At 41.1% G+C, this 20,396-nt stretch overlaps 1 protein-coding gene across 5 annotated transcripts in view; it reads left to right on the plus strand.

Moving 5' to 3' along the window:
• The window catches only part of sox6 (SRY-box transcription factor 6), a 134,196-nt gene that overhangs the window by 24,386 nt on the left and 89,414 nt on the right, over positions 1-20,396 (plus strand). For 4 of the 5 annotated variants that reach the window (XM_019272594.2, XM_019272593.2, XM_010731085.3 and 1 more), the window contains exon 3: positions 5,633-5,683. The exons of the other annotated variant lie outside the window; for it this stretch is intronic. In XM_019272594.2, coding sequence (XP_019128139.1) covers positions 5,649-5,683 — 35 coding nt within the window. In that variant the 5' untranslated portion in view covers positions 5,633-5,648. The remainder of the gene's footprint in view (positions 1-5,632; positions 5,684-20,396) is intronic. 5 annotated transcript variants of the gene reach the window in all.

A 20,396-nucleotide genomic window follows, 5' to 3' on the forward strand; every position in this document is an offset into this window, starting at 1 on the left:
TTAATTTCATCAGCCTCAATTACATTAGAGAATCCCAGTGTGAATTTGTAAGAACTAATTGTTGCACATGTCATTACCTGTCAAGAATGTGCAAAACCTGTCTGAACTTCCTAAACTCTGCATTTCAATTAATAGTTTGCTCTCTGTATTACTCATGCATGACCTCAGTTTGAAGCGCTTAAAATAAAATATGCATGTTGGCAATTTGATTAGGTGTGCTGTTGTCTGGGCTCTCTTTACAGTTGGTGATTAAGTATGGTCCATATTTAATCACATGAAAAGGACCTAACCTCTGAGTTTATTATTATTATTATTATTTGAAGGTTTGATGGACTTTATTTCGTACTCAGAAGAATAAAAACCTAATATGGACTTGGCTGCTTCTCAAGATATGTTCCCTTGTACTGTAGGACAGAGTTTCACCTAGTGGCTGCATACGGCAGGACCAAAGAACATGCCATTAATCTTCTTGCTACACCAGCTGGAGAAAGTAATGCATAACTAAAAGTCCGGTAAAATGAATTAATGATTTCAACCATGAACTTCTCTCCCAAAACGCCATGAATCGTCTCCAACTGATAATGCACCACAACCCTAGAGTGTGAAATCCCTGTTGCGTTGAGAGTAGCCAGTTAATTGATTCGCAAATTATTTAAAGTTTGTGGTGCCCGAGGGAGTGCTAGACTGTAATGACGGCCTGTTTTGAAAGAGTTGAAAAACTCTTTCCAGGCAAGCCAGTATTAGATTGTAACAGTAAGCTAACAAGTCTAATCTAAGCCCCAAGACGAGAGGTAGTGTCCAGTATTGTGTTGTTAGATTGGGTCAGCTGAATAGGCTCTTTAAATTTTGATGTATCTCATCCCTAATAGATGATCTCATTTGATTGTTAAGACCTTCGTGGTACTTTATGAAGGATAATGTGTTTGTAAATCTAAACATTTTATTTAGTGTCCATGCAAATGCAATTGTTCTAAACTGCATCTGTGTCATTTGTGTGTCAGGGTGACACCCACACCCGAATTTAGCCATTAACTTCCTGTTGACTGCTGACTCTACAATGAATAGGGTTTGACAGACTCGGACAGGGTGACACGTCGTTACCTACACCTCTCAAACAGGGTGATGAGCGTTACGCTCTGTACAGCTCTCTGTGTGTTCATGATATTTAAAAAAAAAGCTGAACATTGAAGTATTAAAGTTCAGATGTTTTGTTGTGGTGAGACCTACATCAAGCAATAGCCGGTCACTCTGTGCCGAATAAGCTCATCTAGTAGCTTACACACTGTACGTTCCACTGCTTTTTAGCTGAAATTGTTTGATCTCTGTGTTAATATCAAGGAGCCTCTAATCTCGACCCATTAGCAACTGCTGTCATTCAGACACACGGTGTCGGCCTGATTTAAATAAAATGAAATGAAGATAGTTGTTTCTGGTCCCTTGGCTTCACTCATTGCCATAAACATATGCTCTGTGCCCCGCTTCTTTCCATCTTATTTATGACTTTAATTTGTTGTGTGGGCTGCGCAAGAAATCAAATTTAATCCAATCCTCCCAGGGACCCTGTCATATAATAACATGGTAATTTCTGTGTATCCTTTTGAAAAATGAGGAAATTAATTCTTCCTGACATGTTCTAATTATTCCAGTGTGAACGGTGGATGGGCTCCCCTCCTCCCTCCTCCCTCCCCCCCAGCCCCCTAAGTGTCAGTTGCCGACGGGTGGCGAGGTGCTAATGCTGACCAGCAGCGCGTTTAATTTGAAACATGAGCAGACACCTTTCAACACACCTTCTTAATGTTGGAGTGGCTCACACAAATTAATTCACTACTCATCTGGCAGCTCTGACTGAGGTGTGTGTGTGTGCATGCAGGCGTATGTATGTGCGTTTTGTGTGCGTGTGTATGGGACAGGGGAGGGGGTCAATGGGACACTGTTGCCATTAGTAAAGGTAACATAAGGTGTGTCTATGTGTGTGCATGTGTGTGTACTACTCTGCAGGTTTAATGCCTATATGTCAGTGTATGTGTGTGTGCGTGTGGACATGTGCTGGACCAGGTATCGCCATATTTCATGTGACTGGGTGTTGAGTTGGCGTAAAGCTGTCTGCTGGGATGTTGGGATTGCTTGGACAGCTTTTTTTCCCCTCTCTGGATCTCCCTCCTCTCGAACCAGCAGTACCTTTTCACACATCCCACTGCTCCACTGAGAGCACTGAAAGGCTTATTTAATTAGACTGTCATCAAGCAGTCTTTAGCTTATCACTTCAATTTGCATAGGGACACTACTGGCAGAGATGTTGCGGAACAATGATCTCATGTTTCATGTTGAAAGGTTAAAAACATAAAAGAAATAAATGTTTTTTGGGATAAATTCTTAGCAGATCTCTAATAATGATAATAACAATAATAATAATAATATAAATTAAAACTGCGCTTGACACAGACTTTTTTTTCAAAAAAGTTATCACGGAAAACACAACAAGTTAAAAATTAACAGCGTTTAATTTAAAATGTAAAATAAAAACAAACTGTACTTGCGCCAAGACTTTGTCCACAGCTCTGTATACATTCATATTTCCACTCTAATTATGTACTGTATCTGACGCAACTGAGACAGGAGGAGAAAAAATAAACAAACAAAATTTTTCTGAACTTTGGAGTTGGGTTCAAACCATAGAACTGTAATTGATTTGGTGTGTGTGTGTGTGTGTTGTCTCTGGGTCGTAGAACAGAGGGCTCATAGCCGTGGCGTCATGGTCGAGGAGAAGAGAGCATGGCTTTGTGAACAGTGGGTGGGTCTCCCCATGACTCAGAGAGGGGAGAGGCGTCAACATGGCCGCCCGGCCCATAGGGATTAAAGTGCCCCCCTCCTCCACACCCTGCAGGGTTAATCACTGCCATTTTGGATCCATGCAGAGGGAGCAAATGCGCTCTCCATCACTGTGGAAGAACTGAGACATAAGCCACCACTTAGGCTGCCACTGCAGCAGCTCTGTGGGTAGATCTGCTTCATGAGCTTGTTTCCACTCTGTACAATAGAGTGTTTTGAGCTCTGGTTTACTTGTCTTAGGGAGGCTGGAGTTCCTGGATCAGACTCTTTGGATATTGCTACTTTTTCTCATATGGGTTGGGTTAAGGCATATACCAAGGAACATGGGATGTAGTTACTTGTAGGATCTGTGTAGCTAACTTCTGTGTCTCGCTGTGCGCTGTGCTCTACGTGAGCCTGTTAATGACTGAAGGCTGAGAGTGCCGTCTCGTGCCAAGACCCACATGGCTGCTGGCGGTGCATTAAATCAGCAGTCAATTTGACTGGAAGTTTGAAATCTGGGCTAGGTTAAGGGGATGTGCTGAAGCCGTGTTAATAGCTAGCTTGTTGTCCATATGGTACTGCTTTAATAGAGCACATTTGTTGCAGATGGTAGGAGACTTGGTTAGGCAGAGGCAGATTTTGGCAGAGGCTCATTCTTCGAAAGGGCTGCCGTGCTGCTCGGACTGGTCCAGGCCAACTCAGTGATGTCTATTCTCCCCGCTTCTCCTCCACCAGAAAGCCTGCCCTTGAATTGTGGCCTAGCTTTAATTTAAAGACATTCTTGTTTTTTTGTGTTCGGAGAAGAGCAAATACAATGTGGCTCAGTCACTTTTTCCTGGTCATTTGCGCTCCAAACCGCACCTTTGCTTCCATAGGCTAAGTTCAGTTGTTTCTGACCACAATGGGACTGGAGACAGCAGGCACAGCTGAGGAAACACAAGCATACAGAGAGTGAAAGAACAAGGGTTATGGACTAAGACCAAAGATAAAGATAGAAACTGAGCAGAGCCTAATCTATTTCATGTTTCCTCCTACTATTTAACTGTTAGCAAGGCCACTGAAGGATTCAGGTGCCAGTAAAATAAATGAACACACATTCAGGTAATAAGAGTTCTCTGTTCATTCTGTCACTGCTTGTGTGTAAATTTGTTGAGTTTCTGCATCACTGTTTCTAAGTCCTCTTCCTTATTCCTGAACTCAGTATGTAAATGTGTACTGTAACCTGTTTACACGCTGTGCTGTAAGTTCAGAGCAAATTTACATTTGTGTTGGTAATTGTTATAGTTTGTGTGCGCCTGCTTCAGAGTATGTGTGCTTTTTGCACTCAGAGAAGTGAGGAGACACGCTTGATCTGCTCTGCACTGTTTGACGGTTGTTTTCTCACGTTGTCACTGGCTCGGTGTGCTGTGCCGTGGTGATGGTATTATGTGCTCTGGGCCCAGCTGAGTGGAGAAAAAAAGAGCAGAACTGCAGCGCCCCTAGCTATGCCACTCCCGCCTCCCCAGACACCTTATTGTGAGAAAAGTCTCGGCTGAGCCCTCTGGGCCTTGTGGATCCACTGACTCGCTAAGTGCTGGCCAGACTGAAAGGCACAGTGTCCTTGGGCCCAGCTCATTCTTTCCATTCTCTCAGAGGCTTTGTCTCATAAGCAACGAGAGCAAAGGGAGAAAATGCCAAATTACACCCATGTCACTAAAACTTAAGGTGTTTAAGGGCTGAGATGTCATTTGTTGTTGTGTTTTGTGTGATTCACGATGATGTGCACGAGGGAGTGTCATAACAGAGGAAGTTCAGAAAAGAGTATTTTTCTTTCCGTTGGTGTGTTTTTTTTCTCGTTTTTTTTTTTTAAGTAGTGATTTTGATCTGCAGCCTTAAACACCTCTTAAATTTTAAAGTTATAATATTGAATAAAGTGATGTTGGGGTGATGAAATGGCTTCTTATATTGCAGAATATATTTTTTGGAGAGATATCCTTGCCATGTTTCAGTGGCTGAGTGTCTTTTATAAGTCTTAGCTGTTAGATCTGAGAGACATTTAAATTTCAGCCACTGACAGAAGTTCCCCTCTCACAAATCTGTTTTCTGGAATCACTGCTCGTTTTTTTTTTACCACTCAAAACAAAGCTCGTGGAAGTCCTAATCAATTTTCAACCAGTCCTAACACAATAAAAATGTATATTATACAGAGCAATAACAGAGACTAATGGAAACCTGTTGTAAGTCATTTTTAGCCATGTGTCTCCAGTATTTTGTGGCTAAGGCTTCTGAACGACCCCTACAAGTGGTGACATCATGACCACATCCTTTTGCCTCATTGACGCTGTGAGTCCCAGCTTGGGTCCCTTGCGGCCGAGCTCCCAGAAGCCACAGCACCCTCGCCACACATGGGGTGCAGCTGGACCACCGTTGGCTACTCCGAACACACTGGGGCTGCTCTGGGATCTGTGGTTACAGCGCTGAATGTACATGTATATATCTGCACACAGCCGTGGAAAAAGACTGTATAGAGATCAGTAGGCAGAGTTTATTTGATGCAAACATATCATCAGGCTCTCAGTGCAAACCGATGTTGTATGCAAATCCACTCCCTCGATGGAAAGAGGTATAATTAATGATGTCAGTTCATAAAAAGAGAGGATGGGTTCGTAGCCATATTTCTGCTTTAATTAAAGACATGCCTTATTATAGGAGGAAGATGTATGCTCTATGTGTTTTTCTTTCTTTCTTTCTTTTTCTCTCTTTCCCTCCTTCCTCCTTGTTCTTCTGCTTGATTATCACTCGTTTCATAGTGAAAATGGTTCTCTGTGATTTCTCCTGCCAGAACCCCACACGCTGACATGGAGGGCTTTCTTCGTAGCAGCTTTTTACTGAGGTTAGTTTCATTTCCGTTGTTGCCATTTAGGATCATAGGTCGGGCAGGGGTGGTAGCGGGCTAACAGGGGTTAAGCTTTCTGACACATCGTTAGCTTTTAGACTTTGTCCTGTGTGTGTGTGTGTGCGTACACATGTTTGTGTGTACGCATGTGTCTGTATATTTGAACAATGTCAAACATGGATTATAACATATTTACCCAAGCTGTGTGTTATGATTGTGTTCATGTAGTGTGTGGTCGACTGGCATGCTCCCCCTGATAGCCTCCAGTCAGACTGAAAGCACACATCAACAACCTAAGGGACACATGTAGATGAGCCACCCTTTTTTTTTTCTTTTTTCTTTTTCCTTTTCCCTCCCTTACATGGCTTAAAGGACCTGCAGATCAGGCTCTCTGTGTCTTTAAGCTGCATGCTTTTGTCTGACCACTCTCCCCATCTGCCCTCCCTTACTAACTACCCTAATCAGGGATGTTGGGATGAGGCAGTCTCTGTTTTGTGATGTACTGTTGTTTCCCGTTGTGTTCCGTGTTTGTATTCAACCTACCATAAAGATTTACATTTTTTGTCTTTACCCTTCCTGTGATTCTAATTAAAAATGTGTGCTGTCATTACACACAGAGGAAGTAAATAAGAGAGTGTATTTACCATTGGCTCCTTTCCTAGTCAACCACCTTCTCTAGGCTCCAGTGTTGCTCCCTAATTAGGGTTGGCTCATTAGAAGCCACAGCAGCAGCATCTGCCTTTCAAAGCTGCTGTCAGCCAAACTTTACTAAAGCTAATGAATCCTCTTTGATTTCTTTTTCAAAAGGTCACTTATTTGATTAAATTAACAGCATTTTTTTTTCCCTCTCAGAACTGTTGGGGGTATTTTAAAAAGAAAGGACAATTTGATACCATTACACTCGCTAGTCAAAATGTCCTTCAGGAATTCAATAGAAAAATCTCCCATGCATTTAAATCCATTTTATTTATCTTTAAAATCCCCACATTTATATGACTATGACCGTTAACTGGAACAGTTTCTTTTCTTTTCATTTTATTATATTTAAAAAAAACAAAAAACTGAAAGAGACATTTATCACTTACATATAAATTACATGTATTAACTACATTTCCATAAATATTTGATGTACTGTTTATGAAAAAAATGAAATATGTAATATAAAATGTACAGTATCCATTTTTTCTTTCATATCTGCTTTTTTCAACGGTACAAGGTGGATGGCAGCGTTCAGCTGTGTGTCGATAACTTACTGTACTGAAGATGTACTGCATAATGTGGGGTGGTGGTGGGAAAAAAAGGAAAAAAGAAAAAGAAACATGACCTTTGACCTTAGCTGTTTCTTAACAATTTCCTTTTGTTCTCAGAGCTGTGAGAAAACACTGTGATTATTCTAAGTAAACACATTATTGCACTGCTAATCCACATCCTTCTGTCAGAGTCTGTTTTAATTAAAGGAGAAGAGCCAGTAGAAAGATATCACGCACACTCACTGGCGATTGGAGGCCTCAACAATCAGGCCAAGATTAAAGGCAGGCTTTGCTTCAGGGTTAGCCCTTTTGCTTGGATAAGACTTGTGTCCTGGAGTGGGATGGGGGTAAAAGAAAGGGGTGAAAAGGATAGAAACATGGGTGGATGGATGTGGCAGTTAAGATATTCCTCCAGTGAAGAATCCCAGTATCTTTTCTGACTTTTTATGCTGTATGTCTCAGTAGCACACCGGATGGGCCTTTCATTATTGTTATGAGTCACGAGTTTAGTTTTGAGTCATACTGTACGCAGAGTGAGTCATAATAGCTGTAAAAGTGCTTCATAACGACACCTGATGCGCGGCCACTGTAAAATATACATCAAACCTTTCATACATGTACAAGTCAAAGCCTTTGTACCGTCTCATAAAAATAATGCCAGTCTGTTTAAAATTCCCATTATTTTTTAAAGTTCTCTGAACTACAGTAAACAATGTGCACGGTGTCTTTAATAGACCACTATTCATGTTATTGTAAGCCTCAAAGTTTCTCTCTTTGTCAAAAAGAGGATGTGTTTTCATTTTAGATCAATTTTTAATATGTTTATGGAAGACGTTTAACTGGTTTTTGTTTTGTGTAGTCAAAGAGAATCAGAAAATGAGAGTGAGTGTGTGATAGAGAAAGGGGAAGGAAGAGAGACAGAATACAGAGATGGGGAGAGAGAGAGAGAGAGAGAGAGAGAGAGAGAGAGAGAGATGTCTTCAGTCTCTGTCTACTCCCAGTGGGCAGGACCTCCCCCTACATTTCTGCCATTATTTGATGTAATGAAAGGAGAAAGTGTGTAACATTGAGATTGTTAATTAATTTAGTCTAACAAGATGAAGATAAATGAAACCCACTGAAGGTTGACTAGGCTAAGGGGCCCACTTAGCATTTTCCTGCCCTCGAGCTCTGTCTCTCTCGCTCCTTTACAATGGAGCACAGCTAATAGGTGCAGCGCCGTGTTTGTACAAACCCACTGAGCTCTCACCCAGTAAGTTTAGATGTGAAACTTTTGACAAAATATTTTATTTTCAGCCTCTATTAATCATAATCTTCTCTCTGGAATAGTTTCATTCCCAAATGGCAGAGCTGCATTTCTAATGCAGTTAGTTTTGGAGCATAGATATGCCATTATCTAATTGAGTCATCTTGACATGTTAGATAAAGCTCAGTTGACATACATGACTCGTGAACTAAATTGACTTTTTAAATATATGTATAGAGGCACTGGTCAAATGTTAATACACAACTCTCTTATGGACATCTTGTAGTCTACTTATAGAAAACAAACACAGCTTTTTATTATCTTCTGCTAGAGATCAGTTATATTTCTCCTGTTTGCAGGGAGGTTATATAAATGCCTATTCTCTCCAGCTACGCGGCCCCTTCACATGAGCCTGTGTGACTCCCAGCCTTTCACCATATGAATGGTTCTTCTCTAATGCGGCTTGGGTGCTATTTGAGCGGCAAGACAGACAAAAAGCAGAAAGGACATTTTTTTTTTTTTTTTTTTTTTTTACAAAGCCAGACAGTTGTCTTCATCCAGAGTCCTTACAAGCCAATCAGTAGTCTATCGAAGTCCTTCCTCAGTGGACACTTTGTACAGGATCTTCATGGCAGCACAGACCAATCATTATGGCACCCATTCTTTGCTCCCTTAGTTCTCAAGTCATCAACAATGGGTTGTTGATTGTATGGAAAACACCAGAACAATTATGTCCTCTGTTTTGGTGGCAGGGCAGCGTTTTAAAGTGCAATCCTCGATAATGGCCTCATTATTGTTATTCTTGGAGCAGGCCTCAGGAGAAGAAAGTAGCTGCTTGCAGTACGTCATTATTTCGTAAATTTCGATTAGCTCATCATGCTGTCTCTGGCAAACAGAATCATAGCTAATTAAAAGTGAGTGAGCGCTCTTGCCTGTGACTTAAAAGGTAGCACTCAATAGGCTGTTAATATGAAAAAAGTGGTAAAAAAAAAAAAAGGAGGATTAGAGCTGTTACCCTGGTAACTCCAACTTCCATCTGCGAGGGAACAATGAACTTGTGTTCCTCCACCACCTATGCTTGAAAAAACAGAAAGCGAGGAAGTGAGTGTTCTGAAAGGACAAGACCCTTTTTAACAACAAAGTGGGATCCAGGCCTAATAGGCTCTTTGGTGCGAGTTGTTAGGCGAGATCACTGGGGGATAGAGGAGTAGGAAGGTCAACGTGTAATCCTAGGACAGTGAAGGTCGTCCGAGGTTTTTACAATAGCAGGTTCTTTCCTGAATCTGTTTGTCTGCCCAAGAAACAAGTTTGTCCATTTTAAAGAATTAAAGAGAAAACGAGATACAGAAAATGCTGCTAGTAACATATCTCCTCATGATAAAGGGGAGGAACATGCCCGACAGCCAAAATGTACACATTCCCTCAGCTGATTAAATAAACACAAACAAGATGCCAAATAGCTGGACCAATTAGGCGGAGCTGTCAGAAGCTGTTGGGATTGTCTCTTGCATCTCCTTTACTGATACAGCCAATTCTGCATCAGTTGCTGGCACCTCAGCTCTGTTGGAAACAACATGGACTCTCACATGAATCTAAAAAAAACACCTTAATATTTAACCAATGCACTCTTGACTTGCACTAACCACTGCATAGCAGCATTTTTCAGCTTCTTTTCCATTGTTCATTTCTATTAACTCATGTTTTACACTATGTACTCTAGCTAAAGCATTGGAAATGTTGAGGCCAGAGGAGGTGTCATAAGCAATGGATTTCCATAATATTCTTAATATTTCAATCAGCACTAAAAACTAATTTCTAAAGCATTAAAAAAAACAACTTTAATGGGCTTATAGTTAAAAGCTACTAAAGAGCTGCTACTCTGAAAAGGAATGCTCTAAAACACTGCTGAGTTATAATGATCCATGACTATGGAGGAACAGTATGTGTTTCTCTTTGAGTTTTATGTCCCTTATTACAGCTGCAATACGTCTGCTCACATTAAGCTAATTTATGGCCGAGGCCAGCGTAACAGCAGCACAGGTTAATGAATTTGGCATTACTAATTAAATGTTATTGAGGGATGAATATGAATCCTGTGGTCGGAGGGGGGGGCAGCAGAGAAAGGGGGAGGAGAGGAGAACGAGACAGAGGACTTTTCTGCAGTTCTTCCTTTTGGGTTGCGTTCACTATGAGTAAAACATGAGACGTGAATGTGAAGGTAGCACAGCCTTTGAGGTGAAACGGAGGACAGCTTTGTTTCAGTGCAATGCTCCGACACAATACAGTCTTTGATTAAATGCATCTGAAAAGAAAAGTGTTTATATGATTGTGTATAACTCCTCAGAACACGTTTAGCAAAATGAGACACTCATTTTCCAGCGTGAAAGAAAAGAATAGCACTGAAACCTGTATTTGTTTTTTCTGTATTTTGCTGCAATGTGGGAAGGTAAAAGGATAAATGAACAGCTAATGTGATTAGACACTCTTGTGTAAGCTGAGGGCCATCCTGTACACTGCAGTGCAGAACATGTTCCTTTTCACACAGTTGTTGTTAAGCAATTACTTCACTCACCTCTTGAAAATAAGAATTTAAAGGCCACTGAGCACAGTTGACTCAAGAAAAGAGGGACGATGGTGACAGTGTGTTATATTGAGCCATTATTGAACTGCCCTCTGACGCACACTCTCCAGGACCACAGTGTGTTGTTGTGTATATTCGCCTAGATTTTAATACTTGGCCTTAGCTCCTTGTTAGTAAAGGGTTACACTTACAGAAACACAGAAACATGCAAAAGAGACAGAAATAACCAGCGATCAGTGATTGTAAACTATATGGTGAGTTTTATGTTTCACTGAGGATTTGTGCATAAAAGTGACTGAAATATTTAAAAATCATTTCAAATGTCTTTTTTTTTTTTGGTAAATGTTCCACACATGCTTCCCTGCATACCATTCAAAGCTTTTTCACTTCCAGCTAGTTTTACCTCCCGGATTACAGAGACTTTTTTCGGAGCTTGTTATAATATTAGTGTGAAACACCCCTGCTTTTTCATGCATGTATGTCTACATGCACAGTTTAAAATCATACTTTTTCTGCCTCTCTTTCTCCCTTTCACTAGCGCCTCTACACTCCACGTCTGACATACTCTCCCTGAGAGCTAAGCCTTTCAATTTAGATTTCAATTATCATGTTAGTTTTGTGATTAGACTTTAGTCCTCCAGGAATCAGACCTCTCTGCTCCTCTCTATTCCACTTCCCCTGCAATCACATCCCATCTGATGAATTGCGCATATAATTACGGAAGTTATTGAATATGCAGATCACTGTTGACTCTTGGTGTGCGGTTCATAATGCATCAACTCTAACTGTATCAAACAAGGGTCTCTGATAAAGACCCACTCTGATAATGAGAGAGGTCCAATGTATGCTATTAGTCAGAGATAACAGACACCACAAAGGCTGAGACTCAATTAAAAACAGAGCCGCGCTATAATCTGTGACTGTGTTTGTGTGTGTGTGTGTGTGTGCCTGCCTACACAGCACTCAGACCAGTGTAGGGACTTGGCACTAGGCACTGGGCACTGTACAGCTCTACCATTACACCCAGCACAGCACAGACCTCAGACACAGACAGTCTGAGAGACCAGCCAGCCAGCGCACAAGGTGTTTATGAATCAACCAACATGAGGTATTTCCCCCATGTTACAGTATGTTGCTACCATCGTCTTACACCCCGTCCCATGATGCAATTCCTTGGAGCCTTTCAAGAGACGGGAGTGAAGCACTTTACAGGCACACCCACAGGAGGGGGTTATGGGAAATTTTGAAACTTTTGATAGCTTTTAGAGAGCTTTCTTAAAACCTGGCTCGCAGGGAAAGAAAAAAAGGTTTCTCATGCTATATATTTTTTTATTATTTTGTTGTCAAAATACTGGGGATTTGTTTCATGCGCTTCAACAGCTCCAAAACCAATAGTCATTTTTTTTCCACATAAAGCTAGTCTTACAGAGTTTCTCAGCTAAAGTTTCACACACAATTGAGAATACAGGGAAACGGAAGAAACCGGGTCCTGTATTTTTAGCCTGAGCTGTAGTGATGTAGCTGCCATTTATAGCTGATATGCCAGGCTGATGCTGGACGGCTGCCCTGCTGACACCAGAGAGGAGGGTTTATAGACTGCACAAACTCTGCACAACATGATCTCCAATACACAGACATGCAAAAAAAAAAAAAAAACTCTGTAAAATTGCTTTGGCTTTTTTAAAATCTGTTATGTTACAGCACACATAATACAAATTGAATGTATTACTTATAAGTAACAGACACTAAAATAAGCAAATTAAATGTATGTTTGATTGTGACCTATTTCATTGATGAGTTTTTTTTTATTTCTAAGATTTGTGGGATATAGTTATATAGTTATTCTTCATGCAGTGGAAGTAATATTTTAAGGTTCAGGCTGGTGGCCATGTAGTCTGAATCTGAAAACAAACAAGAGTGAGCTTCAAACCAAGAAATGATGCAAATATCGAAACACGAACAACATACATGTGCAGCTAGAGAGGAAGCGTAGGGGATTTTCTTTAAACTTAGCAGCAGAAAAGATATGGAGGCTTGGCTTTTCTTTGTGCTTTCACTTTTGCATGTTTCTGCATTTGCCACTTTTAATTATTTATTTATTTATTATTATATTCTTGGTTAATTTTGCACACACTGTATATGTATATGCATGATAGCATCCATTAAGATACTTTTGGGTCATTTCTAATCCCTCACAAGTAGATGATGAATTCATGCAAAACATTTGAAATACATCCAGCCAAAATGCTCACACTTTATTTCACTTTTTGGATATGAGAAAACCTTTTTTGAATACAGAAAAGTAGATTTCATAATAATGAGACCAGTTCACTTTGGCTACACACACTTGACCTCACTTCTTGGTACGCCTGGAGTCAGTGTTGTTAACTGACACACATTTCCCTGTATTTGGTTTATTCCTCAGAACATTTTTGTAATTTTCCCCTTTAAATGCGTTTACAGCCATTGAAATGAAAATCCCTAAATTAACTTTTAAACAGGATTAAAACAAAGGCGGCACTAATCTGGAATGCTGTGAAACATAACTCTTTTGTTGCCCCACATCCTGTGGTCACAATGGCAGGTACTAGTGGATATTTTTCTCTGTCATGGCTGTCTGTTGTAATTAAGACTCAGAGCCAGCTTCCAGCACATGACACATTACTGGACCCTTGTATGTTATTAGGTTAATAGGATTGAACATGTTTACACCAACTGTTAGTTTGACAGGAGGTCAAAAAGGTGACTTAAACTTTGTAATGGGGCTTACATAGCAGATCAAATAGCATTATAGTGGCTGACTAATGGGCCGAGACACTGACAGAAAATACACATTTATGGGCTGAGCCTGTGTTCAATGCTGAATTCCTTAGTGGTCTGTAAATTTAAAAAAAAAAAAACAATCTAAAGGGCATGGTTTAGCTAAGTGGCCAATGGGATTTGACTGCCCTTTACTGTAAAGAGTCTGTTGCAAGTGCAGCGACCTTTGTCAAGTTCAAGCTATTGTTTGCAGATTGGTTACACACTCTACAGGCTGTGAAAGACACATCTGCTATGCTCAGCTCAGTGGAGAGCAGATAGACAGTCAGGGTTGAGGGTTAGGTTGGTGTGTGTGTGTGTGTGTGTGTAGGTGGGGCCCTCAGCTACCCTGTCATACAGCTTCAGTCCCTTTCCTCTTATCAAATATTTGTCTGGCCTTCACTTACTATTTACCTTCCATTCTGTTTAGTTTGTTTATTGAAATCTAGATTGATAAAGTTTCCAGAAAGTTGCTTTTAGTCTTTTGTTGTTAAATGTGTGTAAAATTTCAGATATTTTCAAGATATTTATTTTCTTTATCCTACTTAAAATCTATGTTCATAGATATTTGACACTGATATGAATATTTTTACTATTTAAGCGTGTTAGCATTCTGAAAAGCCACAGCAGGAATTGTTGTTTGATATCAGAAGAGTATAAAATCAGGTCAGCTCTACAGAAAATTCCCTTTTAAGCTTTTAACATCAAATATAAAACCATATTTGTTTAATGTCCTTTTGATTGATTCCCTGATTGAGATTCAAAGAGTGGTCATAAATGTTTCAGGACAAAGGGTCTCTTTGTGTGAATGGGGCCCCAGTTGAAATGGAGGAGTAGTTTGAGATTACCAGATTATTTCTTACTAGCCCAGTGAGTGAGGCGAGGCGAGCCGCAGCCGTGCACCGTGCTGTGCTGAGGCTGAGCATAATGAGTGTGGTGGCAGGGAACCACAACAGAGCCGGGGCAGAGGCTGCCTGGGAACCAGAGGCCCATGGCCAGCAGCCAAACACACACACAAATCCTGCTGCACACTTGTGGCTTTTTAAGAAAGCAATTTAGTTAATGATTTCATTTTGAAGCACTGTCATGATGCATGCATCCTCTGAGTGAGCCAGCGAAACAATAAAGGAAAAACTAACAGAGAGAAAAAGGTATTGGTAAACACAAGCTCCCCCGACAACCACAGAGGAAAATAACATGCAGCCGAGCGTAATGTGGCATTTGTTGTGAACACAGCACAAAAATGACTTTGGTAATAGATTGTGGTAGTTATATCAAATTGTTTCTTTTTCTGCGCCGCTCTGGACAAATGCAGAAAAGAGTTGAAGCACAGTATGAGCGGTCAGACACATGGTTAGCAGCGGGCTGCTGAGGCATTCTGAGTTTTAGTCAGTGTCTAATCCACTACAGTGTCCGCTTCCCCGGAGTGGAAATACAGCACATTTTTCTGTTCAACCATGTCTGTCAGCTCTCTGATTTTATTAGGGCTATGCTTCACATTCATTTACTCAGGTTTTGTCAGTGCCGGCCCATGAATGAACCCATCTTAGCATTGCTAAAACAGCAGCTTGTACATGTCTTCTGTGAACCAAATTTTTGGGCAATTACTCAGATCAGTGGCTGGGGTTTCTGGTTTTGCTCTTCAGATCTCATTTTTTCTCCAGTCTCCCTCTCTCTCTTTTTTGTATCAGCTGTCAATCACTGGTGGTAACTTTTAACCACCTCCAAACAGAGTGGGCACCATTCATTTAGTCCTTCACTTTTGCTCGGCTTCTTCCCGTCCAACCTGTCAGAATGACACACACTGTTGACCATGCTTTCTATTCAGCACTGGCAAATTAATTGGTTTCAGTGGTTTAAATCAGCAATCAATGTCAGTTTCCCAACATAATAAGCCTTAATCATAAATCTTTGAGGTGTGGCTTGCCTGACCCCTATTCATCATGGCTCTGCTAGATGGCCTCATCTGGGTGGAGCAAATGAACTACCCCTGTTTTGATTTTCCAATTGACGTGTCACATGAAACGTGGCTACTCTCTCCCCTCCCCAATTCTATCCTGGGCCCTTCTTCTCACAGTCCTTTAAAAAAAAAACATACAAGGGCCCAAAGACAAAGAGGGGAAAAAAGTCCAGTTGTCACAAAGGGGAGAGACATTTGTGTGCCTTCTCTTGGGTGAGCGTTCTCAATGAATACCATTAATTTATTCAGAAAAAGAAAAGAAATAGAAAAGGAGAAAAAAACACTAAAGAATTAGAGTTGGGCCTAACTGTCGTTAATGAGCTGTTGTACTCCAGCTCCTTGAGTAACAATAGAGCAGCTTAATTACAACAGTGTTGAAGGTAATTTCCAATTTTTTCCCCCCAGCTATAAAAATCCATTTATATGACGTGAATAAAAGGTAACAAAATTAGTTTGCTTTTTTTTAGATAATAAAATTTGCCAATTTGGTCACCAGGACTTGTTCTACATTAGGAAAAAAAGAGAGAGAAAGGAACAAGGACACGGACGGAGAAAGTGGGCCACAGTATGCCGACATTCCAGATGTCCAAACCAACAGCAGTTGTACCAACCCCAGTTTTGCTGGGCACTAAAGTTGCCAATGATGACCTCATGATGGCAAGACCAAAGACTGAGTTCCATAGTTCCCCTGCCATACAGTACAATAACCCCACCCCCTACCTCCACACACACACACACACACACACACACTTTCATAAACCATTCACAGTCACCAATGTTCATGCTTCTTCCTGAAAAAAATCCTCCTTCATAATTAGCCATTGTCATTGAGATTGTGGTCCTTTTTAAAATGTTTTTTTGCTAAAAGGCCTTCCTCTTTTTAATCTTGCCCTCCCCTTTGAGATTTCTATGCTCTCTATAGACGTATTGTGCATCTCTTTGGTAACTTGGGATGCGTCCCTTCACTTCACCCCCTGGCCAGCTCCTCAACTCACTTTTCTGGCAACTGTGAGAGATGTTACACTTGATTTGTTGAAGAGCAGCCATTTGCTGCAAACTCTCCAGTGCACAGAAGAAGTTATCTTTATAAATGACAGAATGGACCTGGCCTGAATAGCGCTTTGTTTACTGTTTAACAAAAAGGGGGCCCCACTCTATATTTCATCTGTCACCGTTGCTTTTCTTTCCTTCAACAATGCTCGATTGTTTCCATGAAAATTTCAGGTTCCATGAACAGGAGATTTCTGTATTATTATGTTCCTGCCAAATTCCGATCTCTGTTTTCCTTCTCCTGCTCACAAAGGGCTCATAACTTACTGTCAACTATGAGGCAAGCCACAAAGCTCCACTGTTGCTCAGCAAATAGGGTTGTGTTGGTTGATGGCTTGACTCACTGTGAGGTTTGCTTAAGTGCAGCAGCAGCAACAGAAGGCTCTTTGGGAACTCCATCCCCCAGCAGGCCTGGAGAAAAAGAAAAAGTTAAAGAAAAAAAGAGGTGTAAAACAACAAGTCGCTTTTCTTGTCTCAGTATCCCCCCCTCTCTCAGGCAGGGAAACAGTTTGGCGGAAGAAGGAGACCACTGAAGTTGTTGTCCTGCTACTGTTAGTGTCTCCTGGTGGTGTGTGTGTGTGTGTGAGACTGTCAACATCCCTTCTCTAGTGGATCATTTATGTTAAAGAATGATGTGAGTCCAAAAAAGGCCAGCGGTGAATTTTTTGGACGGCCATCCTTCATTTGTGAAAGCATACGCATGAGTGAACTTGTGTGTGTGTCCTGGGGAACTGAGAGGCTGTTATGCCATCCAGCTCTGAGCTTGTGTCCTGGGATCAGGAAAAGGGCCAATGGCACAGGGGACCAAAGGAGAGGGAGGAGGAGGTAGAGAAGGAGGGGGCAACGAGGGATTCAGTGTGTGAGTGCTCATCGACCCTTCCTGAGTAGACAGACAGGGACACTTAAGCACTCTCACACCTGCATCTGCCTTTGCCTTGCGTGGGGGGCAAGGACACCAACCATGCTGTCATAGCAGCTGCACAAGTGTTTAAAGTGAGATACAAGGCAGTTCCTCCAGCAGCATATTATTGCAAATAATTTACCCTGCAAAGTAATTATCAATGCTCTGCTCAATATGTAAAGTGTGCACTTCAGGTGGCTTGCTTAATTTGCTCTGGGTGGCTATCATTTGAGTGTGGATTTTAGCTGTGGTAACAGTGGCAGTTTCTAATAGAGAAGGCATCAGCAGAGAGTGTGAAGTGAGGATGAAGTGCCGCCATAATTGAGTTGACTTTTTGCAAGGGAAGGTCAACAATAATGGAGGAACAATTTAAACAAATTCATTTAGACGACTCTCCAGTCACTGTACAGTAGGTTACCTTGTCGGAAAATCTCTATTTTCCCAACCATTTACTATATTTTAATGTCATTATCTATAATTACTTTGTCGGCTGAGGTTTAAGAGATTTAATCAATTTGCGTATCAAAGAATTAAACGCGTGGTTAAAAGAAAATGGTGGAAAAAATAGTTCTGGCAGTCTCTTTTTCTGTTTTTACATCTAAATTATTCAATGAACAAATGTTCAGAATGTATATATGTGCACATTGTGTCTAAGTATGCAGGCATGTGTGTGTGTGTGTGTGTGTGTGTGTGTGTGTGTGTGTGTGTGTGTGTGTGTGTGTGTGTGTGTGTGTGTGTGTGTGTGTGTGTGTGTGTGTGTGTGTGTGTGTGTGTGTGTGTGTGTGTGTGTGTGTGTGTGTGTGTGTGGAAAAACAGACGAGCTGTGTGCAGTATACAGCCCGTGTTACGAGTTGATTATGTATCCAGAAACCTGGCTGCTGCACAGCATGGCACAATCACAATGGAGGGTGATAATTTAATTGTGCTAAACGGTGGATTCCGTGTCAATGCTCCTCCAGCTGGGAGCTGTCAGGTAGTAATATCTCATTATGGCAGGTGAAGAACCCAGAGGAACCCTACCACGACACCTGTTAGAACAGGAGGAACCCCTGAAGGGAAACACACAGATGATTTTCGCTCTCTCTGACTTTCTCTCTCGCACACGTACACACACACACACACACACATATGCACACACTTGATTTAAAGCCCTCAAACTATTTACTTTATCTACTTCACTTTGTTATTACAAATTACTATTGTTTGTACAACTCATTTTCACATTTATTGCCATTGTTTGCAATAATAATAATTAGCACACTTTGTGCACTTAGTCATCATTAACTTTGTGCACAGTCATAGCACCTTTATTAATCGACTCTATGAAAAGATCTCCTGCAAACACCTCATATACTAACTGTTCTTTTTCAAAAGAACAGTTAGTTTTTTTGAAAAACACTTATATGTACCATAAGTTAAATTTATGAATACATTTTGTGTGACTTGGAATTATGTTTCCTCACATAAATGAATTGTAAATTTGTGCACACTGTCTTATCTGTGCATGCTTGCATGTGCATGCTTGCTGTGGATGAGTACACATTGCTACACATGGAAAGCGAAAGCCATTTATCTGCTATTTCCTGCCCTCCCATTACATTTTTTTTAATAACAGTCTTTTTTGTTTTTAGCAGTTTATTTCGTTTTCTCTTCTTTTTGCCTGCCGATAACATGCAAAGGAAGGAGGTGTAATATTCTCCCCTGTTGGGACTTGTGATCGAAACTTGAAGGTGCGAGACATCAGTAGTGAGAGAGACAAGTGTGCATGTTGGGCGGGTTGGGGTGGTAGGGGGAGACGGTGTGGAGTTACTTATCACTATTGTCTATAAAAGGTAAACAGTGTGACAGAGTAGATACAGCGGGTGAAAGCCAGTCAGACCCTTTTATGATGAAAGAGGAAATGGGATAGTCGAGGACACATGGTCCTGCAGTCACAAGACCCCTGAGATGAGCGGTGCACAACGCTCCTCTAATGCTCACCAATTAAGCAGAGGTTGTTTTGCACGATGATGAAACATTATCGCAGGGAACAATTCATGACTCAAAGCATTCCAGGCCATATGAGCCCGCGGCTCGAGAACTTAAGTCCTAATCCTTCAAATGTGCGCAATATTGTCAGCTATATATAGACCAGTTCTTTTTTTCTAACTGACCCTCCCTCATCTCTGCCTCGAGTCTTCAAAGTCGCTGGGGCTTTGTCTTTGAGAAAGTAGGAAAGCAGTATTTAATGCACTTATTGATTACTTTGGTTTGTTAGTTGTCCATTGTTGTTGTGTAATCAAGCATGAGGGAGGGCAGCTTGTCAACGATTCATGAGCTACCCCTTCAGCTCACCATCAGTTTTCACTGTTTAGTATGTTAAAGCACAGTTTGGGCTTATTTTCAAGAGAGAAACCGATTAAATTATTAATGTGAGTGAAGTTATTTCAAAAGCACCAGAATACACTGTAGCTGTACAAACAGGGCTGTTTTGCTGATTTTATTTTGCCAGCACAGACACCACGGCTGTAAACAGTGTAATTCTATCTGAAAATATGATCAAATTCTACATGCATCTGTAGTACCCACATTCAGCAGAGGTCTGCTCCTTATTTTCCTCATCAAATATCTTTGTGTCTATGCTGATCTATTGCACACAAACCCCTTTAGATCTCAGCGCTGTGTGATCCCCGCTCCAAATATGAGGAATAAAGTACCGTATGGTTGCCCTCAGATATTTTCAAAGAATTACTGCTGCACTTCCCCTTTTTCCCTTTCAATAATATGAGGTAGTATTGTATGGGGCTTGTCGAAGGTGGGGGTGGGGCAGAGGGGGTTCTCCGCACTCTTAAGCTGCCTGAGCGCAGCCCTCCCAGCACTGCTAATAAATTATTAACTCCTGCTGACAAATACTGTTATGGAGCCTGCCGCAGATCTGTTGCAT

Source organism: Larimichthys crocea, chromosome VIII (assembly GCF_000972845.2).
Source record: "Larimichthys crocea isolate SSNF chromosome VIII, L_crocea_2.0, whole genome shotgun sequence".
Classification (NCBI taxonomy): Eukaryota; Metazoa; Chordata; class Actinopteri; family Sciaenidae; genus Larimichthys; species Larimichthys crocea.